This window comes from Crocodylus siamensis, chromosome 2, assembly GCF_052110815.1.
Source record: "Crocodylus siamensis isolate JL-2025a chromosome 2, ASM5211081v1, whole genome shotgun sequence".
Taxonomy (NCBI): Eukaryota; Metazoa; Chordata; order Crocodylia; family Crocodylidae; genus Crocodylus; species Crocodylus siamensis.
In genome coordinates this window covers 10,292,327-10,317,074 of record NC_143396.1, presented here as the reverse complement: position 1 = coordinate 10,317,074, position 24,748 = coordinate 10,292,327, and the positions used below count along the sequence as shown (strand labels likewise).

Here is a 24,748-nt window from a genome sequence, read left to right as displayed (position 1 = left end):
CAGCACTGGAGCTGCTAGACCGGGGACGGGGGCTGAGCCAATATCTCCTCACACCTGGGATTTCTTCACCAGAGGGGCATGGGGCGCAGCAGCAATGACCTTGGGGACCAGAGGGGATGGATGGACCAGGGACGAGTGAGGCTGGGATGGTGGTCGGATGGGCAGGTCTTGGAGCTGGAGGTAGTGGACAACCTAATGCATGGAGGGATCTCCAAAGCCCTCAGACCAGGCAGGATCCCCAGGGCCCCTGCACCCACTTCCCTATAATCTCAGTCATCCACAAATCAAACATTTGCCTGCCGGGACCCTCCGTCCAGCCCCTGCCGCGCACCCCAGCCCCAAGCACCCTGCAATAACACCCCCCTTCCAGGTACCCTAGGAAGACAGCAAGGGAGACGAGTCACTGGGAAGGGTGTTAGTGAGGTGAAACAGGCTCAGCTGGAGATGAGTTGACCCTGGCAGCAGTTGTAGGCTGTTATCCATGCAGGGGAAGCGTTGCACACTCATTAGGAGCATTCCAGGACATGGTAACAATTATCAGAAAGAAAATATATCAGTCACTAAAAGTGGCTTTCACAATGATGTCATCGATGACCTCGCAGCCAGAGACCATTGTGGGTGCCCCCTACCCCCCAACACGGCTCTCTCTCTCTGTCTCTCACTCCCAGGCTGGGAGTACGGCATCACCATCCCCCCCGACCGCAAGCCCAAGTCCTGGGTGCCGGCGGAGAAGATGTACCACACCAACCGGCGCCGGCGCTGGGTGCGGCTCCGCCGGAGGGACCTCATGCAGATGGAGGCGTTGAAAAAGGTACGGTGCCTTGAGCAAGTCACTGCACCACTCATGCCTCAGTTTCCCCGTCTGTAACATGGGGACAAGGATGCTAGGCCACTCTCCCCGCCAGGGCAGCGTCTCTGTTGGTGCAGCCAGGCTGGAGAGTACAGGAGGCTGGTCTTTGAAGCCCAGGCAGAGCCTGAACGACCATTCGTGGATCACTGGGGGACCCCTGGTCAGTCATGGCTGAGCCACACGGGAGAGCAGGTGCCAGCTTCCAGTCGGCCCAGAGTCCCCAGTGCAACTCGGGCTGGTGCTGACTGCCACCGCTGTGTGCAAGCTCGATAAGGAAGCCGAGGGCCAGGCTAGTCATGGAGGGCGCCCGGCTCTGACCCGTGTGGCGGGGAAGACCTGGCAGGGTACAAGGGGAAAGCTGCTGCCCCTGCTTTGTCGGCCTGTCAGGAACCCGGGAGCTTTTGCTGCTCCCCCACCATCCCCATCTGTGTGCACACCCGTGCACGCTCACCTTTGTGAAAACATACACAGGCCTGTGCACACACAAACATACACTCACACACACCAATGTAAGCATGCGCGTACCCAAACATGCATGCACGCACACGTGCAAAGACACACAAACTTCTGCACGGGTGTTATTCCTACCAGGGGAGGTTTAAGTTGGATATCAGGAAGAACTTTCTCGCGAGGAAGGCGGAGCAGGCTCCCCAAAGAGGTGGTGCCGTCTCCATCCTTGGAGGCTTTAAGACCCAGGTACACGAAGCCTTGACTGGGATGGTATAGGTGGGGCTGGTCCTGCTTGGAGCAGGGGTTGCACTACATGTGAGGTCCCTTTCTGCGATTTTACGATTCAACCCATGGCACGATGGGCATTGGCCGCTGTTGGGTCAGGGCAGCTCCAGGCCCAAAGCTCCCCATACCCTAACCCCATACCCAGCGCAGAGCCTGATACTCTGCCTGGGACCGAGCCCCCCGTCCCCGGACCCATTCTCAAACCTTGCCACATCCCCAGTGGCCTGTAGGTGTCACCCTCGGCCCACGAATGTCACCTTGACCGTGGCGGGTCAGCCTCAGGCTCCCAGAGCATCCCGGCTTCCTCTTCACCTTGAAACTAGCCCACTCCTGCCCAGCCGTGGGGAGACCCAGCTGCCAACACAGATTTTCCACTGAAAGCAGATTTCTGTATCTTCTGCGTTCTGGTAGTGCAGAAATGTATGTTGTAGCCACGGTGGTCCAGAATGATGTGCAATTTCTTAGGGCGATAAAGCCCCCTTCATGAGCATTTGCTAATGAGCTGAGGACTGGTGGAAGCTCCCAGCTCTGTCTTGTCTTTACCTTCAGCTCCCCGCGAGCTGCTCAGGGAAGCTCAGCCCTGAGCATCCTTGGCCTGCAAGCTCCCCATCGGAGGGGCTGTCTCTCCTCTGAGTTTGGGCTGCTCCCGGCCTCTTCTAGTTCGAGTCCGTGATGGTAGCCAGGCCCCAAGGACAGCTCTAGGGCTCGAGGCCCTCTTCTTATCCAGACGCCAAGCAACGGGTGGGAGGTCCCTCCCTAAGGAGTGTAGCTGGGATCCACAAAACTTTGGGCTGGGAGGTTTTGTGCTTTATCCAAGGTGCTTAATGAGTCCAAGCAAGTCTTGGATCTTTGCTAGCCTGGGAAGTACCCCAAGATGCCCGTGCTTAATGAGTCCAAGCAAGTCTTGGATCTTCGCTAGCCTGGGAAGTGCCCCGAGATGTCCGTGCTCCTACCCCATCCCATACAGATGCCTGTCCAGCCTGTGCCAGGCACAGGGACAGAGTCTCCACATGGCCTCCCTGGGCAGCTACAACCATCGTCCTGCTGCTTGGAAAGTCAGGAAGCTTTACTTCCACTCCCCCCAGCCATGTAAATCCAATGCCAGGAGTTGTGCAAGACAGTGCAGCACCTACCCCTAAGGCAGTCCCTGAGCAGAGCCCCCAAGTCACTGGTCTCTCAGCAAAGGTGCGTGGGGGGTATACACTCTTGGGGCCCAACGTACCCGACAGCTGCAGGTAGGACAACTGAGGCTGAGCCGGCAGCGAGGAGAAGGCTTGGCTTAGGCGGCGGCAAGTCCGCTCTCTCCAGACTTAAGGCAGTCCAGAGCATGGAGACGAAGCCTCCTAGAAACGCGGGGCTTGGTGGTGGGGGGATGGGACCCTTGCCCTCTCCAGGTCCGGGGGGAAGCATCAGGGAGTTTACCTTGGTATCTTGGCTGTCAGCCTCCGAGTGCAATGCTTCCTGGCTGGTCCGGTTTGCTTGCAGGGGCAGGTGGATGCAGCCGTCTTTCTTGCAGGCCCTGTATTCCTGTGTGGGATTGCTCTGGGGTTTTAAAGGGTTGCGGCACTGTGGTAGACACCAGGATCGAAGCACTGGGTGCTGTGTGCTGCATCTAACAAAAAGGCAGAGATTGCTACTGCAAACAGTGGCCTCGTTCCACCCCAGAGGCAGCCGCTTTTCAGCACGGGGTGCAACGATTCCCAGGGCAGAAAGGGGCTGGCGGTGCCTGACAGGCTGTAGGGTGGGTGGCTTGACAGTGGCACAGGGTAGATGAACTCAGTGCCCAGTTTGATGGGCAAAGAGCACTGCTATAGACCTATGACGCAGGGTGCAGTGAAGGGAGCCCGTCCCGGCGCCAGTGGTGAATGGGACCAAGAGAAACCTGCCCAGTTGCAACCTGTTCTGGGGTGGGAGGTGTAACCTTGGAGGGATCACTGCAGTGAAGAGAGGAGGGTGCAGAAGCAGCTGCCCCTTGTTACCTGCACAGCCGTGCTTCGGGCTGGTCAGGTTTGAGACGTGCAAGGAGAGACAGGAGCTCCGCATTTATTCAGAGAGAACAAGGAGCAACGGGCTCAGGCTGCAGCAAAGGAAGTTGAGGTTGGATATTAGGAAAAACTTTCTCCCAAGGAGGGTGGTGAAGCACTGGAACAGGCTCCTTAGAGAGGCGGTGCAGTCTCCATCCTTGGCGGTGTTTAAAACCCAGGTAGACGAAGCCCTGGCTGGGATGATGTGGTTGGGGTGGTCCTGCCTGGAGCAGGGGGTTGCACTAGATGTGACCCCCTGAGCTCCCTCCCAGCCCTCGCTGTCTGTGACTCTGGGGAACACATTGCATTAACAAGCAACGAGCAAGTTACCTTGCTGAGCGGGTGGTCTGTCCCAGAGGGTTTTGGTCAGACAGCTCTCAGGGTCTGCAGGGCAGCGTATCACCTCTGCAGTCTTGAAGGAGTGTCTGACAACTCTCTCTACATCCCAACCTTTTATTAATATATCTACTTGAATGCATCAGCATGCTTTCAGACAGCTTTCCTTGTACCTATTGGCTTACGCCTCTACCTTTACGCTCCTAATTGCACTCATGCCCACACGAGGTGATTGTTGCATCTCTTTCTCCCCAAAAACAGGATTGCACACTTTAGCTTGACCCGAGCCATCCCAAAGCTGTGAGGAGGCCTGGTGAGCTAGAGCAAATCATGGATATCAACATTTCTAATGCAGCGGGGGCCTCCGAAAGTCTCCGCGGCTCAATGATGAGCTCAGCTGTTGCTTATTGTTGAGAGGGAGGAAGGTGGGGACCTGGGAAATGGGTTCAAAAGCTGATGGCAGGATCCCTTCCTTACGTGCCAACCCTCTTCCTCCCCCCCGTAGCACAAGCAGGAAGAGCTGGAGGGAGAGGGCTGGGAATATGCCTCGCTTTTCGGCTGGCGGTTCCACCTGAAGTACCGCAAGACGGACGCTTTCCGTCGCCGTCGCTGGCGCCGACGCATGGAGCCCCTGGAGCGCACCGGCCCCGCCGCCGTCTTCGCCCTGGAAGGCGCCCTGGTAGGTCCCCATTGCCTGTGCCCTCAGCCTGGTGTCACCCACTGCCCGGCTCCCGGGGTATCCCTACCCCACCTCTGGGCCTGAATGGGCCGGCTGCCCGCTCTCTGCAGCTCCGTGCACGCCACGTCCCAGCAACGGGGCTGCTGCAGGGTGGTCCTGAGCATCCGTGGGCCAAGGGCCCTGCTAATCCGGGGGTTTCCACTCCTCTTTCTGCTTCTGTGCTGCCCCAAAACTTCACTCTGCCCCTGCCTTGCTCCCTGGGGCTGGAGCAGGTCTTTTAGGAAGCGGGGGGTGTTTTCCCAGCTAACCCAACCTCCTGCCTGGAGAGGGGTCTGCCGTGCTGCAAGCCCTCGCGGAGGCTGGTCCCGACTGTAACTCAGCACCCGATCCCTGCCTCTCCGGGGTCTGTTTATCTCCCTTTTCTTCTCTCGAAAAGCAAGAGCCGCTTTCTGCCTGCCCAGAGCCTCCATCCACGTGCACCCTGGCGCGGGGCTAGGGCTGGCTCCGTGCAGCGTTATCTGGTGCCTAGCCCCTGACAGGATGCATTTCACTCCTATTCTGGCGTCCGTTCTCCCTTGGATTTCATAATCGCTTGCCTTTTCCAGGGGCTAAATGAGAACCGACCGCTGCAACACAAAGCCTCTATTATAGCAGGGTTTCTTTTTTCTTTTTTTACCCCCTCCCCTCTGGATTTCCCCCCTTCGTGCTCTGTTCTGTCCCCCCGTCCTCCAAGTCGTGAACGCCACGCTGAGCTTGAGACAAGGCGATGCGTGAAACTTGGCCCTGTCGGGTTTGTTTCTGGGCACCCCAGGGTTTGGCAGAGGGCAGGGAGGGGCATGGTCTGCAGGACGATCTCAGCCCCGGGCCCCCCGCCTGCTCCCGTCAGCATGAGCCGGACCTCGAGAAGCAGCTGTCCAGCCCCTTCTGGGGTGCCCCCATGCATCCTATCGTGGGGGGCAGCCGCCAGGTGACCCCTGGAACAGATGCACTGCCCTGTTTCCAGGTTGTGGGGGGGCATGAATTGGGAGCTGCCCCCCAGACCAGTTGGGCCGGGGTATAGACAGACTTTTTAATCTCTCTGCCACCCCAGTTTTGCCAGCACTGGAGAGCCCCACTGCTCGGGGCACGGTTTTGGCTCATGGATTAATTTGGTGCAAGGTGCTGTATATCTTGACCAAGGGTTGTGCATTCATCCCGGCTGGGACACAGGAGTCATTTGTTCCATGTAGAGAGGGGTCTAATTTGGGGGTGTGCGTGGTCCCAGGACTTGCTTCCATGTGGAAGTGTTGCCCGCTGGGTGGGACGTTCCCAGAGATGTATGAGTCCCAAGTTCGAGTCCTGGCTCTGTCACAAGTAAAGTGTATGTGTGCTGCTATCGTCATTGCTATTGGTGTGTGTGTGCTGCCATGGTAGCTGTGATGTGGTGTGAGTGTGTGTGCAGGCACATGTATGTATGCATGTGTATGGGCTGCCACTGTCCCTAAGCCTGAATGTAGCCATGTATGTGTATATGCCACCATTTTGCTGCAGCTTGGTGCGTGTGTGCATGTGTGTAACTGTGATGCATGTGTGTGTCTCTGACTATGAGTGGGCAAGTGAGCACATGCTGCCGTCGTCCCCGCACCTTGGTGTACGTGCGTGTGTGTATATGCCACCATTTTCCTGCACCTTGATGCTTGTGTATGTGTGTGCACATGTGCGTGCACATCTGTGCATGACTGTGAGTACACACATGCATGTGCTGCGACTGTAGCTGCCCCTTGAGTGCGTGTGTCCACATGCCTGTGCGTGTACTTGTGTGTGCATATTGCCATTGTACCTACCCCCTGCGGCTCCCCTGATCGCCCACCCCCCTGTTCCCCGCTCCCCCATCTCAGACCAGTCCGGTTCCAACTACCGGGCGACCCCTCCCTGCTGCAGCGGTGAAGTTTTACAAGGGGCTTTAACAGCAGCAGCCAGGCCCTGATCCCACATTCATGAGCCCATAAAGAGAGCAGACCTCCATAAAAGCCTGCTACCGAGCTCTGAGTGGGGGGTCAGCTGCCGGGGGCTGTGCTGGCTTACAGGCACCCTCCCCTCCTGCCCCCGCTTTGCTCAGGCGAGCTCTGGTTTTGCACCAGGGCCGGTGCACGGACCCGTCTCATGTGTCAGGTGCCCAGCCAAGCCTTAGACTTGGACTCCCAGGAACTGAGACACCCAACGTGTTTGGGTTTCAGCTTCCAAGCACAGAAGCCCCTTTCTGGGCCGGTTCCCCAACTCGTCCGTGCATCGGAGATGAGACGTGGCGCTGGGCTGCCTGCTGCTGGGCCTCATGTGGGCTCTGCTGACCTGCAGCCCTGCGCCCACCTGGCTGCATGCTGCGCAGACGGCTCCAGCCGGGCTCAGGGCTGCCCTGGCTGCAGAGGAATACGCTGAGAACGTTTAGGACATCACGCCTGACTTGACGAGCCGAGATCGCAGGGGAAGAAAGCACGAGGCGAGTCGGGATGCAGAATGGCGGGTGCCGGACAGTGCCGCCCATGCTGGAGCCTGGCACTCGGGTCTGGGCATGCAGCAGGGAAGAGACGGGGGACACGAGTGGTGATGGTGCTCAGAGCCATGAGGGTGACATCCTGAATCATCAGCCCCCATGGGCAGCTGGATTGACTCGGGGCAGCTTTTGGCATCGGCCTCCCCCCCGCTGCAGCAAGGCGCCTTCCCCACTCTCCCCCCCAGCCTTGCAGCCGCGGGTCGGATCAGTCTTGCAGACAGGCAGGGCCCTGCCGCCTCCCAGATAGATGAGAGCAAGATGCTTTGCAGCCCAGTGAGGAAGAGATGAGGGCGCCTGTCCTGGCAGAGACCTCTACCTTTACGCTCCTAATTGCACTCATGCCCAGACGAGGTGATGTTTGTTGCATCCCTTTCTCCCCAAAAACAGGATTGCAAGCAAGGACCCCTGCCCACCACAAGGGTTGTGGTGGGCAGGGGTCCATGCCCCCATCTCCCAGCCTGCCCCATGGCCTGCCAGCCTTGTCCCTTCCAAGCCTCCTGTATACACCTCCTCCAGCGAGACTGCTGTTCCAGGGGAAGGGAGGGTGCCGGTCACGCTGCCGGCACCGAGCTATTCTGCAGAGACCAGCAGGTGAATTCATCCCTGGCCACAGGGCTGGCTCAGGGACGGGCCTCCTCGCTCCCAGCAAATCACGCCACGGCCCCGGGCAACACGCACTGCATTCCCAGCTGCAGTAGGTCATGCTGGCTTGCTTTGGTGCCCGCATAGCTTGGGGTTAGCGGCTGCATTCCCCGGGTTTGCTGCCCGGCTGGATGCCTGTGCAAACTCAGGCCTTTTCCAGCTCCTCTCTCTCTCTCGAGCGACTCGTACTTTCACTTCCAGGATGCTCAGCCCCATATGGAGAGACCCCTACCATGCCTCCCATCCATGCCAGCTACCCCAGGGTGCCTTCCCTCGTCCTACCAAACCCATGGAGAGGACGGCAGACGATATCATCAGCGGTTCGTGCACAGACAAACGCAGGCCGGGCTCGCTGCGGCAACCATCGGATTTTGGATGAAGCCCAGGCAGACAGAATTCCTGACGGGGGTTTTCTGTGCCAGCAGGAGGAAGCACGTCTGAGCAAACCTCCGGGAGAGATGTAGTGGGATGAAGCTGGGTGGAAATAAGAGACACCAAAGTCCCCGAGCTTATTGGCCTGACGTGCTCAAAGCAAGCCGGTGTCCCATACCAAGAGTGTGACAGGGCCGGCCTCACCATTGACTCTCCATCCTGGGAACCACCTACAGCTTGGTTTGCTGGCAGACACTTTGTTGGCCTAAGTCTAGAGTTGAATTCACACCACCGGTGGCGTGGCAGGCGGAGTCTTCCAGGAACGGTCACCATGTTCAGTGCAGGAGAAATGGGCACAGAGTGGATGACATTCAAGAAGAGAACTCCTTTGGTTTCTATCTCCAGGCACAGGGCAGGTGAGGCAGAGACGAGTCGGGTGGAAAAGTCAGGCGCGGGACCTGGACCGGGCAGTGAGAAAGGGCAATACTGAGCTCCAGGTCTGGGAAACCTGCAATGCAGCCCTTTGAAGCCATCAGGCCCCAGCCATCGGAGCTGCCAAGGCATCAAAGAGTCACAGAGAAGGGATCACATCCAGTCCAACCCCCACCCAAAGCAGGATCAGCCCTGTCCAAACGAGCCCAGACAAACCCCGTGTCCAACCTCTTTGCACAACTGCAAAGTCAGCCCAGACACAGCATGAGATGTAACACCCAAACCTGCCCCAGAGAAATCAGGGGGACCACGGTGGCCAACATCCTGCTGCTGCAAAGAGGGGGTCAGGCTTGGTTGCAAAGCGGGGTCAGATTGGTTGCTAATATAAACTCAAGGGATCCCAGGCAGAGGCCGTGCCTCTGGTACAGTGGAGGGCTACCCCCTCCTGCCAGTCCCATCCAATCTGACCAGGGGGTAAAATTCCTTTCTGATCCCCAATATGGCATCAGTTTGGGGGCAAGACCCTCTAGCCAGGAACCTCCCAGCAGGAACACTGGCACAGCCCAGTCCCCATCCCCAGCCTGGGCTGCAGCAGTACCCAGCACCTCTAAGGAAGGCTCGAAACCCCCTGACACATGAAAAAAAATCCCTTCTGGCTCCATGTGGCATCCAACAAAGCCCAGAAGCAAAAGAACTACCCATAGAACAAAATAGGCATCCCTACACCTAGATCATCCCTGACCAGCGCCCCTCCAACTTCTTGAACACCTCCAGTAATGACGAGTACGCAAAGCAAGAGACCCGGCACAAAGCAGCTGCTGACTCCTGTGTTCCCCCTGCCATTCATTGCTGGGTGGAAAGGGACCAGTCTCCTCCCCAGTGCCCCCCCAGGGCCTTTCTTCTGGCTCCGTCTTGTTCCCGGGATCAGCCCCGTTCTTCATGAGATGCCTGTGGATGATGCCGTGGCTGTGCTCTCGCTGACACGAGGCCATCAGACAATGGAGATTGCTGGGAAGAAGGATGAAAGTGCAAGGTCCAAGGAAGCAAGGTGACTGCCCCTCCAGTGGCACCAAACCCTGTGAAAGGGCTCTTCTCCAGCGGGCAGATTGGTTCAAACACAACCAGAAGGAATGCATCTTCAAGACAACAGTGTTGGTCCGTGATGCTGTGGTTTCTGGGCTGCCAGCTTGGCCCTTAATGCCCCAGTGAACTGGAAAATCCCTCTGTTGAATTCCAGCCTCCTTGAGCATCAAGATCACATCTTTTTGGGGGCGGTCAGGAGAAGCTGGGAGAGGCCTCCCACCCCTAGAAGCTGCTTGGGAAACTCCCAGTGCCAGGGCCCATCCTTTGCACAGCTGCCCACCTTGCCTTCAAGGCTTTGTATGATAAAGTGAGCGCTTAGCCCATCATTTGCTTTGAGGAGGGTAGGAGATGGGAGGCAGGGGCGGGATGCATCCATGTGCATAGGACAGGGTGAAGCTCTCAGATGAGAGGGGCTGCCCTACTGTTATAGCACCGTGGGGGCACACCCCTCTTTAATGACTTAAGGGGATGGGGGTGGGTATTTTCTGACTCTGCAACACTGGGTTGAATGGCTTTCCAGTGCCTCTGGCTCTGGTTGGTGGCAGGGATTGGAGAAGGCCTGCAAAGAGGAATCCAGAATGGGATTCAGATGAAACGGATCAGATTGAACTCCTGATCCAGATTCCCCCAAGCTTTGGCACACTCCAACCCCACAGTCCTTGGCATAAGCCCACCTCTGCTTCCCAATGCTCAGGTGCCCATGTTTGGGTGCCATGGGCATGTATAATGCATGCACTTTCCAATAGTTGTTTCGTGGAGTTTAAGGTCCGAAGGGACCACTGCATTGCATTAAATGTCACTCTGATACTGCGAAGATTTCAGCTAGGCTCCAGCATACCCATCTTCTCAGGGTCCAACTGATACAATCTTTGGGAATTTTACCCCCTGGTCAGGTCGGTATGGATTTGGGCAGGGCAGGGGCGTTGTCTTCTTCTGGAGTAAGAGGCATGATCGCTACGTGGAGTCTCTTGAGCGTATATTAAGAACCTTTTACAGAAGCAGGACTTTGACTGCTGTGATCCCCCCGCTTTCATAGTTTCATAGTTTCTAGGGTTGGAAGGTACCTGAGCAGATCATTGGGGGGTAAATACATAGGGGGTAAAAAGAAGGTCCCGGGTAATGTGGGGCCCCTGCAGGACGCGTTGGGAAATTTGGTCATCACACCAGACAACAAAGCTAACATGTTCAACAAAGCTAACATGTTCAACGATTTCTTTGCCTCCGTCTTCCTAAGTAGGGACGAGAACAGCCACCTCCCTGCTGGGCCTCCCTCGGGCCCCGGGGCAGGCACACCTGGGCCACGGGTTAGTGAGGATTTAGTTAGGGAGCTTCTGGAGGGGTTGGACGTATTCAAGTCAGCCGGTCCGGATGATCTCCACCCTAGAGTTCTAAAGGAACTGGCCGAGGTCATTGCAAGTCCCCTGGCACAACTTTACGAGCGCTCGTGGTGCTCTGGTGAGGTACCGGAGGACTGGAAGAGGGCCAACGTGGTCCCCATCTTCAAAAAAGAGAGGAAGGAGGACCCGGGAAACTATAGGCCGGTTAGTCTTACCTCGATCCTAGGCAAGCTGTTTGAGAAAATTATGCTGGCACACATCCAGGAGGGGCCAGCAGGGGACTGCACACTTAGGGGCAACCAGCACAGGTTCATCAGTGGCAGGTCCTGTCAGACCAACCTGGTGGCCTTTTACGATCAGATCACCAGATCACTAGACGCAGGGGTAGCAGTGGACATCGTCTTCCTGGACTTCTGGAAGGCTTCTGACACTGTCTCTCACCCCGTTCTCATTAAGAAACTGTGGGGCTGTGGCGTAGACACCCACACAGTCAAATGGGTCGCCAACTGGCTGGAGGGCCGCACCCAGAGGGCGGTAGTGGATGGGTCCTTCTCAACCTGGAGGGATGTGGGCAGTGGGGTTCCCCAGGGCTCGGTCCTCGGGCCCGCACTGTTCAACATCTTCATCAGTGACTTAGACGAGGGGGTAAAAAGCACCTGTTCAAATTTGCTGATGACACTAAGATGTGGGGGGACGTGGGCACACTGGAAGGGTGCAACAGGCTACAATCAGACCTAGACAGGTTACAAGGGTGGGCGGACAAGAATAGGATGGGTTTCAACACAGACAAGTGCAAGGTGATGCACCTCGGGAGGAACAACCGGCACCATACCTATGGGCTGGGGAACTCCCCTCTTGTCAGCACGGAGGCGGAAAAGGATCTGGGGGTCATCATTGACTCCAAGATGAACATGGGCCGGCAGTGTGGGGACGTGGTCAGGAAGGCCAACCGCACGTTGTCATGCATCCACAGATGCATCTCGAGCAGGTCCAGGGAGGTGATCCTCCCCCTCTATGCGGCACTGGTCAGGCCACAGCTGGAGGACTGCGTCCAGTTCTGGGCGCCGCACTTCAGGAGGGATGTGGACAGCATGGAGAGGGTCCAGAGGAAGCCACTTGTATGATCAGGGGACAACAGGGCAGGCCCTACGAGGAGAGGCGATGGGACCTGAACCTGTTCAGCTTGTGGCCTGTTATAAACTAGTCAGGGGGGATCAGCAGGCATTGGGGGAGTCCCTGGTTCCCCGAGCACTACCAGGAGTGACCAGGAATAACAGTCACAAGCTGGCAGAGGGCAGGTTTAGGTTAGAAATCAGGAGGCGCGACTTCCCGGTCACGCGGCTAGGGTCTGGAACCAACTTCCAAGAGAAGTGGTGCTGGCTCCTACCCTGGGGGTTTTTAAGAGGAAGTTAGATGAACACATTGCTGGGGTCGTTTGACCCTGTACTCTTTCCTGCCATGGCAGGGGGTCGGACTAGATGATCTACTCAGGTCCCTTCCGACCCTAGAAACTATGAAACTATGGCAGGAACGAGTACTGGGGTCAAACGACCCCAGCAAGGTGTTCATCCAGCCTCCTCTTAAAGACCCCCAGGGTAGGAGCCTGCACCACTTCTCTTGGAAGTTGGTTCCAGATCCTAGCTGCCCTGAAGTCGCGCCTCCTGATATCTAGCCTAAATCTCCCCTCCGCCAGCTTGTGACCGTTATTCCTGGTCACTCCTGGCAGTGCTCGGGGAACAGGGACTCCCCCAGTGTCTGCTGGTCCCCTCTGACTAGTTTGTAACAGGCCACAAGATCCCCCCTCATCCTTCTCTTGTGGAGGCTGAACAGGTTCAGGTCCCGCAGCCTGTCCTCATAGGGCCTGCCCTGCTGACCCCTGACCATGCGAGTGGCCTCCTCTGGACCATCTCCATGCTGTCCACATCCCTCTTGAAGCGCGGTGCCCAGAACTGGACGCAGTACTCCCGCTGCAGCCTGACCAGTGCCGCATAGAGGGGGGGATCACCTCCCTGGACCTGCTCGAGATGCATCTGTGGGTGCACGACAAGGTGCGGTCGGCCTTCCTCACCGCGTCCCCACACTGCCGGCCCATGTTCATCTTGGCATCAGTGATGACTCCAAGATCCTTTTCTGCCTCTGCCCTGCCGAGAAGGGAGTTCCCCAGCCTGTAGGTATGGTGCTGGTTCTTCCTCCCCAGGTGCAGCCCCTTGCACTTGTCGGTGTTGAATCCCATCCTGTTCTCATCCACCCACCCCTTTAAGCTGCCTAGGTCCGATTGCAGCCTATTCCTCCCTTCTTGCATGCCCACATCCCCCCACATGTTAGTGTCAATCACTAGTGTCATCGCAGCTTTCCCCGGGGCAGGTTTGGGTGTGATGTCTTGTATTGTGTCAGGGTTGATGGCAGCCTTATGTAGAGTTTAGATTATGGCTGGTTTGGACAGGGCTGATCTGGATTGAACTAGATGTGACCTCTGGAGGTCCCTTCCAGCCCCACTTCTCTATGATCTGTGTCAGGCCTAAGAAGAGACATCTCTGGCACCGGCAGAGAATGGGGGGGACGGCGGTATCCCCATGAAGGCAGGCAGTTGTGTAGCTGAGATACACCCTGATGGTCCCAGCAGCACACAGTGCCCCATGCCTGCAAACCACCTCCTCCTGCTCTTCCTAGCACCGAGCTCTCCAGCAAACTGAAGCAGGCTGAATTCCCTGCTCGTGGTAACTCCTGGGGGGCTGAACTGCGGATGGGAGGCTGCGGGCCTGCTTGCCTCTCTGCTTGCCCTCCTCCCCTGTCCACAGAGCACATCTGGAGACGGTGACAAGCTCTTGGCAGCGCTTGATGAGTGCTATCACTGTCTTGTTTCCCACTCCCCAGAGCCTGCTCCTGTGGATGTGCATGGCAAAGCTCCCGTTGATTTCAAGGGGAGCAGGTGTAAAGCCCAGGTAACATGGAGAGCCAGTTCAATAGTGCCAATGGGCACATGCCATGTGCCAGACCTTATTGCAGGCTTCAAGCAGGGTAAGCCTGCTAGCTGCTTTCAGCTGGAACAGGCTGGTTTAGCTGTTCGCACCTCATTAAGGCTTTGAGTTTGCACCTCATTAAGGCTTTGTGGCCTCATTACCATGATACATGGCATGGACTGTAGCCAGAGCTCCACATACTGGTGCCGGTCCTTCGCTTCCTCCCTTTCCCTGCTTCCCTTGGGATGGTTTACCAGCGAGTCCTACGAGTCAGAGATGGAAAAGACCCACCGGCGTGTTCCCATCCTTTCCTCCGCAGCCAAGGCAGCACCGCTCTCTCCTGGACGTTATCCAGAGCACTCTCCGGGCTAGTGTTAAGGCTCTGAAGCAACCGGGTTTCCGCCAAAGCGGTTGGAGTTTCATTCCATTAGGGATCAAGGTCAGTGAGAGTTTTACCAGCACTAGGGCTTGGAGGGTCAGGACTAGGGCTCTGGTGATGGAGAAGACTATCCTGCTCCCCTTGTCCCTCCTGCATTGTTCCTGACAAGGCTGGTGGGTTTTGCTCATGCCTTCAGGGTTGAGCCAGTTGCCAGGTCTGGGATGAGGAAGGAGTTTTCTTCCAGGTCATATCGGCAGGGGCTTTTATTCTTGCCTTCCTGTAGCTCAAGGCATGTCCTCTTCCTAGCTGCATTCACCCTTATTTTAATCTAATCTATTCTCTGCTGCTGCTGTGGCTGAAGTATCCGTGGTTCACTCGTTCCTTCTGCTCTTTACCCATGGCCCAGTGTTGGGTTTTTCCCTTTATTTTGTGGCCTTGGAGCTGTGATGAGTGTGAGTGGATCCTCTTGTGGGTGAATCCAGTCATCTGTTCCCATGTGTGGTGAATACTTGGAGTCTCCTCCTATCTCTCTCTGTGTCTAATTGTCTGTCCCTCTGTCTGTGTGCCCGTCCATCCATCAGCCTTCTTATTTTCCTGCTCGTTCCTCTTTCAGCAGGTGCTGACATGCCCTTCATTACCATCACACCGGCCTGTTCCTTAACGCTCTTGCTTTTTACCCCAGCTGTGGGAGCAGCTTACTGAGACCTGCCCCTTCTGCCCCCAAGACCCCTTCTTCCCGGAGTGAGGCATTTGAATAGGGAGCTAAGCTGTATGTCATGGGGCATCCGCTACTCATCCTGCCCTTGTTTCCTGCTGTCATTCCCAACCCTCCCCTTGCCCTGCCTGGGTTTGCTCTCATCTGCTTCCTAGAATCAGCGGAGGGGAAACCCACAGCCAGATGTTTTCCCCCCTCATTGGAAAGTTTTGCCTGTCTTTGCCAGCTCAGGCAATCCCTGCAGATGCCCTGGCTTTGGCTGTGCACAGGGCATGACTGAGCCAACCATGGTGCTCTCCGGGTGGGTGGAGGGATTCGGAAGGGGCTTAAATCAGACAGGGAGCATGCCAGAGTGGATGGGCCTTGCCCTTTTGGTGCCCCTCAGCTCTGGGGATGGGTAGGAGGATTTTCCCCATCCATCAGAAGAAGCAGGAGTCAAGAATGCAGGGACACCGCCCCCCCCACCATGTCACCGCGTTGTTGCAGCTGCTCTCGTGCTCACGACGCAGTTTTCCCAAACATGAGGTCACTGGCATCTTTTTGTGAATTTTGCATCAGGCCTGTGCTTGCAGACCCAGTGCCTCCCTCCCTACCCCACCCCACCCCACCCCACCGCAGACCCACACGGGACTCACGGGGTGGGGGGCTAGGGGGAGATTTCCCATCCCTGCCCAGCCCCGAGGCAGCATGGAGCGGACTGGGAAGCCTTCGTCATGGGGCGCTTTCCAACTGTGGGCCATGCGCCAGGCTGGCCTTGGCCGCTTGGTGAGAAGGTCATAAAAATAACTGAGGAGCTATTCAGCTCCCGGCGAATTCCTGAGACACAGCCGAGGGCTCTGCTTGCGTCTTCAGGCCCCGGTGGGGCAGTCGCGAAAGGCTGGGTGGGGGCAAAAGGGAAGGGAAGGGAAACTTTGGAGGGAGAACTTTGCATGACCTAATTGTCATAAATATTTCGCACCGCAAACCCCGGCTCTTCCTCTGCAGACAATGCCCCGGTAATTGCTATTCCTGCCCTGGAGTTTTTGGAAAGCAGGAAGGACTCTCCAGACCACCTAAGTTCTTGACACTTTTTTGGGCCGTGCAAGCCGGGGGCTCTGGAAATGCCATTCCGGACGGATTGTTCATTCGATAATTGAAAATATTTAAAGCTCAGCTTTGCACTAGCCGGGAAGTCATCTTTACGCTCCCTTCCCTGCAAAGAAATATTTCAAGCTGAATGCAGCAATTAGGAGGTGATAAAAGGCCTGGGCGCGGAGGCAGAAGGCAGGAGAGGGGAAAAGCCTTGGCCAGGGTTAGACAAGGATCCTTGCAAGCAGTGAGCGGAGCAGTAGACGCCACCTCTATCACTGCGAGCTGTTTTTGTACCCCATTAATTTTATTCACCAGGAGACGTAGTGACGCGCTTTAACATCCCATACCAGGAGGCTGTTCAGATGCCACCGGCGAGCCACCTAACCTCATCACTTTTGTGTTACACTATAATCATGGATCCCAGGGGTCATCTCTGTATCCGAGGTGCTACTCTGCAAGGGGGGGATTGTCCAGTCACTCGAGGGATCAGGAAGCACGAGGGTCCGAGCTGTCTCCTTGCTCCTGTTGTCAGGTTTCGGCGGCTGACCAGGTCGGGTTGGCACCCGGGGGCCTAGAGACCTGGTCTCGGCGCTGATGCTGAGCGATGCAGGTCTTGGGTAAAGCCGGCAGGCTGAGCTGGGGGGGTCACACTTGCTTTCTGGGGATGCAGCCAGGAGCTGTCGAAGTGAAAGGGCAACGTCGGCCCCCAGGACACACGCGCAAGAAGCAGCCATGAATGAACGGAGGCAGGGAACGAGGGACGGTTTCTGAGCATGAGAGCAGGGAGAGGCTGGGATACAAAACCCAGTGGGGTTTAAGATGCTCGCCGGGCTTGCAAACAGGATCGCAGTCTCGCGGGCTGTGGGAGCTGGTGGTGGTGGGTGACAGCCGGCGGCCTGGGGCCTCTCCTTCTCCACCCCACTCCTCGGGGTCGTCCCCGCCGCTTCGCTGTGCAGCCATCAGCCTTCACAATGGGGTGCATGCCCAGAGAGGACAGGCCAGAGGCACAAGTCCCCCCTGGGGGCAAAACCTCTGGTGTCATAGGGACCGTGGTGTAGAGGGGGTCCTGCTGCCCCCTCCCCTCCTGCAGAGAGGACTGGTCCCGAGCCCACAGGAGCCTGTCCATTGCCATCAATGGCTTGGCACAAACGTGTCCTTCACACCTATTTATATCCACCCAGCACCCTCTACTTGCTCCTTGCCGCCCCTCCCCAGCTGCTGTATCACTCACTACCCCTCGCCAGCAGGATTTGAACCCTTGGCTTCCAGCATGGCGGGGCTGAAGGGAGTGCTCCATTCCTTGGCAGCAGCAGTAGGCTGTTTTCCTCTGTGAGCACTGGGGGATGCGACACGCTTTGCAGAGGGGAGAGGGGCTGCATTGGAGAGGACGCTAGCCTTGCAGTTGGGGTCATAGCACTTGGTCAACCCCGGCTCCTATGGGGTCTTGGGAGGATACATCCATTCAAGACCACGCTTCTGTCGTACCGAGGGGCCACGCCATCCCTTCGACGTGGAAGGACAAGCGTACGCGCTCTCTCCCCTCTTCGCGCCTCCTTGCTGCGAGCTCCCTGGGGCTGCCCTCGTTTTGTGGTCGGAGCTCCCTCCCTCGTGCGACTAACGCCGATTCTCCCGCAGGGAGGAGTGACGGACGACAAGAGCGACGACGGCAAGTCGGTCTCGACCCTGAGCTTCGGCGTCAACCGGCCTACCGTCTCCTGCATCTTCGACTGTGAGTCCCTGCCGAGGGCTCGAGGGTGGGAATTGCACACGCCTCGAAGGCTCCCTTGAGACTCGAGCGGAGCCTGGGCCGTGTGTCTGGGTCGGGGTAGAACAAGGTTGGTCTGAATCTTGCTCCTTGCAAAGAGCCGTCGCTGTCAAGCCACGTGCTGGGCAAAGCCAGCCCGGGGACGGATGCTGCCCACCTCCCGGGGGCAAGAGGGGAAGTGATGTGGGACCGGAAGGAGACAAGCCAGAGAGAGCCTTGCTCCGGGGGGCTGTCCTGCTCCTACCCCCATTGCATCTAATAGCTACGAGGGGGATTTTCCAAGCTGCCATGGCCCCCCTGCTTTGCCAGTGCCTTGTGCTGAGGTTGTGTCAGGGTGTACGGTAGTTTTACTAAGAGGTTGGATTAGGGATCTGTGAAGGAAGGTTTGGACAGGGCTGATCATGCCTCAGGACTAGATGACCTACAGAGGTCCCTTCCAGTCCTACTTCTCTGTGATTTGCATTTAATGCAAAAGCAGCACTGGGAACCAGTCCAGGACCCAGGGCTTCCTCCCACCCTCCCTCTGCTCCCTTGGTCCCCATGCAACCTTGAGACACTTTGTGTAGCTCTTGCAGGTTTTCCGTCGCTCCAGGCGCGTGGCCCTGAACGCCTTTCTTATTTCCCCTCTTCCTTAATGCAGATGGAAACAAATACCATCTCCGTTGCTATATGTACCAGGCACGGGATCTGATTGCCTTGGATAAGGACAGCTTTTCAGGTAAGCACAGAGCAGAGATTGACTCCTCAGCTTGCACCGAAGCGTCGACCTGGTCTCCGCGAGGTAAAGTTCAGGACGCTGGGGGCCTGTCCTGGCACAGATTCGAAGTAAAAAGGGGGTTTTGTGCTGCTGTGCAACAAGAGACAGATGCATAAGGTTTTCCCAAGGAAGCCGGCGTGACTAGCCCTGCTTCCCATCAGAGGAGGACTCGGCTTTTTGAGAACTCTTACGTGAGAAACCAACCAGAAACCACAAGCTACCCAGGTCACTCCCCAGTCAGATGGTGTTTGCTTTGCTAATAGCTCCTGCTCGCAGACGTGGGCCGATGTCAAAAAGCCAGCGGCAAGCCCGGGTGGCGGAGAGCTCAGGGACACGAACAAAAATGCAGGCAGGGATGTTTTCCATGGCACGGAGCCGTGATTCAGCGAGTCCCGGGGCAGCGTGCGAGACCGCGCGAGTGCAGGCGGGAGGCGAGGCCACGAGGGTGTGGGGAAGGTCAAGAAATGGGCACAGCCCCGGTGCCGGGCTGGCGATGCACACAGATGAAATAAAGTGCACGGGTAGATAACGGGTATCTCCTAGCAGATGTGGGCTGATGCTTAAGCTGTCCTTTTGGGGCTCGTACCCGAGTGCTTTCCCCTTAGGCGTCTGCCTTGCTCTGAGCTGGTCGGATCCCAGCCTGCTTCCCCCTGCATTGCAGGGGGAACAGGAGTCACGACTCCTAGTCCTTTGGAGGGGTGGGGGGGAGATATTGTCCTGTGGTTGTGGGCTCTGCTCCCTGACCTTAGGCAGCTAACTCCCTGTTCCTCTCTGTGACTCAGTTTGCTCAGCTGTGAAATGGTCCTAATGACACTGACCCACCCCAGAGGGGCTTAAATGGACCATCAAAGCCATCCCAATGGGAGGCGCATCAGCTGCGAGTGTCCAGGGCTTAGTGTGCCATGCTTCCAGCGTCTGCTTATCCGCTATGGGGCTGCAATTCTGCCCCCAGCCCCTGCTCTTGGGGCTGCAGGGGCCTGAGCCATCGAGGGTGGACCCTGGGGTTGAATGTGGAGCACAGGTGAAATTTGGCATGCTCAGCCCTGTTCTCAGGGAGACCTGCCTGACGTGGCGTCGGCCACGCGTCTCACCCACCAGGGAGGCTCGGCAGGGGATTCCCCATGGCAGTCTTACCCGAAAAGAAGAACGTCACTCATTGCATTCCCCGCCTCGCCGATCCTCCTGCTTCCCATCCTTCCTCACTCTCCTCCCCGCTTGCCATCCTCTTCCTCACCGCAAAGAAACGCAGAGGGAAATTTCCAGGTTTGGATTGTGCACCGACGAACCTTCCCGGAAGAGGAGACCCTGCTCGCGTTGCATTTATTGCGCACGAAAGAATGCATTGAAAACCGGGTGGAAAAGAAAACGTCCAACCCCAGCAAACCTGTAAAACCTTTTGTACTTATTTGCATGATCCCCCCTTGGACACTGATGAGAGGGTTGGGACTGTGAGGATGGAGGGTGTTTTTGACCCTCAAACTTTGCTCTGGCCGCAGCTCCCAGGACCCTGGCAAGAGCCAGATGTCCCGGGGCACCGAGTCCACTGAGACCACGGTGGTTGTGGCCGGCAGGCATCTTCAGAGCAGGGAATGTGGCCCGAAGACCAATTCGGGTATGGCATCCTTGTCCTAGACCAAGAGATGGGACCTTTTATGGGAGGACCAGCACTCCTCCAGATGGAGCAGGTAGCACTGATGCTACCTATGGTTTTGTGACCGATGCTATCCATTATCAGCCCCTGCTTCCCATGGCACCAAGCTTTTCCCTACCAATTTGCTGTGCAGCATCTCTGCTTCAGCTGCACCTTTTGGGGAGCAGCAAGGGGGCAGGGAAAATATTCATCTGTTTCCGAGACTGAAGGTAGGTCAAAGTAGATCACGTTTTCCAGAGCAAGTATGGCTTTCCCTATGATTGCTGCTTCCCGCTGCTAAGGGTCTCTGGGGTGCCAGAGACGGGTGCTGGGAACACACGTCTGTGCAGAGGCATCTTCAGTGCTGCCATTGCCTCGCTTTGAAGTCCTCGACCAAGCAAACCAATAAAATTTGGGGCATCATTAAGTGAATTGATAATGAAATGCAAAACACCGTCATGTCTCTGCATAAATAGCTGGGGAGCGCACTTCTTGAATACCCCGTGCACTTCTGGTCTCCATATCTCAAAAAGGATGCAGTGGAATTAGAAAAGGGACAGAGAAAGGCAACCGAGATGATCGGGGTAGGGAGCGACTGGTATACCAAGAGAGACCGAAAAAGGTAGGACTCTTCGGATGCAACCACTTTGCAGCCCCTTGGCAGGGAAAGGTGGTAAATATGGATGTTTAATGGCGACTACTGCCTTAAGGGTGCTGGGCTCAACCAGGCTGTCCTGAATCAGTGAAGGGGTCTTTCAGAAAAGCAGGCCTTGACTCCCACGGGGAACACATGGGTGGGATCCCCTGGAAGGCCAGTCTGAGGGGGGAATGAGTCCAGGAGACCCGGTTGTATTTTAAATAGACCTTTCTGAGGGCACAGCAGTGAACCCTCCCGATGTGCAGGAAGACCAGCAGGTAGGGCAGATGACCAGCTTGGCTTTGCAGGCAGCTCTTTAGGGAGCTAAAACACAAAAAGGAAGCTTACAAGAAGTGGAAACTTGGACACAGAGCTTGGGAGGAGTAGAAGAGCATTGCTTGGGCATGCAGGGATGATCAAAGGGCAGCCGGAGTAGCAGCTAGCAGGGGGTGTGATGGGGAACAAGAAGGGTTTCTACAAGTACGTCAGCAACAAGAGGAAGATCAGGGAAAGTGTGGTCCCTCGCCGAATGGGGGAGTAGACATAGTGACAGGTGATGAGGAAAGGCTGACGTGCTCCATGCCTTTTTTACCCCGGTCTTCACAGGCAAGGTCAGCTCCCAGGCTACTGCACCGGGCAGCAGTGTGGGGAGGAGGGGAGCAGCCCTCGGTGGTGCAAGAACAGGTTAGGGACTATTCAGGAAAGCTGGATATGTACAAGTCCATGGGGCCGGGTGGGATGCACCCGAGGGTGCTGAAGGAGTTGGTTGGTGTGATTGTAAAGCCACTGCCCTGCTATGTTTGAAAAGTTGTGGCCATCGGGGGAGGCCCTGAATGTTTGGAGAAGGGCAAACACAGTGCCCAACTTTAGGAAAGGGAAGAAGGAGGGTCCAGGGAACTGCAGGCCAGTCAGCCTCACCTCAGTCCCTGGAAAAATCACGGAGCAGATCCTCAAGGAATCCACTCGCAGGAGAAGAAGGTGATCAGGAGCCATCAGCATCGATTCACCAGGGGCAAGTCATGCCTGACTGCCTTTACGATGCGGTGACTGGCTCTGCGCATGCGGGGGAAGCAGGGGACGTGATATACCTTGACTGTAGCAAGGCTTTTGACGTGGTCTCCCACAGCATTCTTGCAAGCAAGCTGAGGAAGTCCGGGTTGGATGAAGGAACTATAAGGTGGATAGAAAACTGGCTGCATTGTTGGGCTCAAAGGGAAGTAATCGCTGGTTCGAGGTCTAGTTGGAAGTCAGTATCAAGCGGAGTACCCAGGCTGCTTTTGTTCCATATCTTTATCAGCTGCCTGGAGATGGGATGGATGCACCCTCAGCAAGTCTTGGAGAGTCGGACATTAGGAGGAACTTTCTCCGGAGGAGGGTGGTGAAGCACTGAAACAGGCTCCTCAGAGAGGCGGTGCAGTCTCCATCCTTGGAGGTGTTTAAGGCCCAGGTAGACAAAGCCTTGGCTGGGATGATGGAGATGGGGCTGGTCCTGCTTGGACTAGATGTGATCTCTGGAGCTCCCTTCCAGCCCTTGTTGTCTGGGACTCAGTGATGAAATGGAAAGCTGTCCGGAGCTCCAGGGGCTTCTCTTCCCCTGTGCATTTGCACAACAGTAGAGCTAGGACCGGCAACCACAAGTCCTGACTCCCCTTCCCCAACTCTCATCACTAGACTGCAGCATCGAGGGGCTGGAGGGGACCCGAAGGGTCATCGGGTCCAGCTCCTGCACCCAAGCAGGGCACACGGTCCCTACCCCAGCCCAGAGGACGCTTGTCCGGCCTCTGCTGGGACCCTCCAGGGATGGAGACTCCACATCCTCCGTGTTGCCGCTTCGGGAGGGAAGAAGTTTTCCCTTAGGTTTCATCTTGATGTGTTTTGCTGCTCTCGAGCCCTCCCTGGACCACACCTCCGCCCTCCCTTGGGATGTTAGCAAGGGCCTGCTCTGCTCCCCGACGCCGGCAGCTCGCTCCGTGTATTGTTTCGCAGCCTTCCCGCCCGTGGCATCGTGGCAGGGAAGAGATTGGCTTCTCGGGCTTGTTTTGCAGCCTCTCGCTTGGAGCGGCAGGGGAGGGGGAAGGAAAAAAAGCAGCGAACAATCAAATAGTGTCTGAGCCGGGCGAGATCCTTCCTCCTGCCCCACGTCCACAATGAGTTTGTTGTTTAACGTGCAGCTCGGAGAGGGGTGATCTCATGCGGCCCGATTGGCCCGGCGGAGAGGCGAGCCCCGGCCCTCGGAAAAACCCAGCCAAGGACAACACGAGCAACAAACTTCTACAATGTGGGATTGTGATCTCTCGCCCTTCAGCAGAGCAGAAAGGCGTTCATTATAGGGGCTTTGCCCACTTAGAAAAACAAACCTTCTGCGCACAGAAGGGTCCAAACAAAAGGGCTTTTTAGACGCTTCCCCCCCACCCCAACCTTTTTCTCCCCCCCCCCCCAGTGCTCTGGGGTTCGGTCGATTGTAACGCGTCCTGCCTGGTAAAAAATGCCTCAGTGGGAAAGTCCTTCGCCGCGTGAGCTCTGCACGCGGCAACCCCCCCACCTCGTCAACCGGGACGGCGGCAAGACAAATAAACCCTGCAGACGTGGAGGGAGATGGGGCACGCGGCCTTGCTCCCCTCCCGCCGGGTTGGCGAACGGGGCGCCTGATTTGAATCAGAGAGGCAAGGGTCTTCGGTGCTTGGCTGTGCGTGGTGGGAGCCGTGAGAAAGGTGCATCCAAATAATAAAGGTTGCTTATTTGGTGCGGGGCTCTGCAAGTGAAACCAGACCCGTGTGCTGTAGACATTAAGGATTGGAGAAAAGGGGCATTGGTGGCTCTGGGGCAGGGAGCAAGGGGCACGGCCTCTGCACCCTGGACCTCAGCGCTGGAAGCTGCAAGGGGGAGAGAAATGGGAAAACCCTGCTCAGCCCCAGTTCACTCCTCCTTCCAGCCTCTTCTTTCTGCCCCTGTGCAACACAGGAGATGGGCAAGATGGACCTGGGACATGGCAATTCTTTATGTTCTTTAAAGGCGCATCTACATGTGCCGGTTTAAGGCACGTTAGCCATTTTTAAGGCGCATTATGGGCAAGGGGCTACATGTGCGTGCCCTTAATGCGCTGTAAAAATGGCAGTTTTAGGCTGTCCATGCCTAAATTTGATACCTGCAAAAGCAGGTATCCAGTTGAGGTGTGAATAGCTAAAGCATCTTAATGCACGTGCAGACACGCTAAGGTGCATTAATGCAGTGTACGTGGACTGACTTGGGACTAACGTCACTGGATCCGAGTCAGTCCACGCACAGCATTAATATGCCTTAGTGCATACACGTGTAGACGCACACCTGAACTGCCTTAATGCGCATTAGGCAAATGCGCATTAATTTTGGGCGCACATAAAAGCATGTGTAGACACGGCCTAAGGCTGAATCCACATGGCCTTCTTCTCAGCCCCGGTCGGCTGGGGATGAAGTAATCCCTGCCCACCGGGATGCAGCTCAGGGGAGGCTCCTTCCACACCTGAACCTCCCTTTTCCCCTCCAAAGCTCTGCTCTCCCGCCAAAGACATTTGAATGAGGAGGGTTTATCTTGTTGGGGGCAGACCTGGAGCTAGTGGGCATTTTGGCTGTATCCAGCTTGCCTTGACTGAAGTCTTATCCCTGCCCTATTCCCCTGGCACTCCCCAGAGCTGGCTGCATTTCAGCAGTGAAGCTGTTCAAGAGGCCCGGTGCTGCTCAGGAGCCAGCTGTCCTGTTTCTTCTGTTAATTGATTTCCTATTTCCTCTCCTAATCATCTTGCTGAGGAGGGTTTGAAGGTGGGGACTGGGTCGAGGC

The 24,748-nt window shown here is 56.7% G+C and overlaps 1 protein-coding gene across 5 annotated transcripts in view; it reads left to right on the top strand.

The window, feature by feature from the left end:
- Nucleotides 1-24,748, top strand: part of DYSF (dysferlin) — a 202,251-nt gene that overhangs the window by 80,140 nt on the left and 97,363 nt on the right. For all 5 annotated transcript variants that reach the window (XM_090035143.1, XM_090035144.1, XM_090035142.1 and 2 more), the window contains 4 exons: nt 669-811; nt 4,451-4,624; nt 17,781-17,874; nt 18,551-18,628. In XM_090035143.1, coding sequence (XP_089891269.1) covers nt 669-811; nt 4,451-4,624; nt 17,781-17,874; nt 18,551-18,628 — 489 coding nt within the window. The remainder of the gene's footprint in view (nt 1-668; nt 812-4,450; nt 4,625-17,780; nt 17,875-18,550; nt 18,629-24,748) is intronic.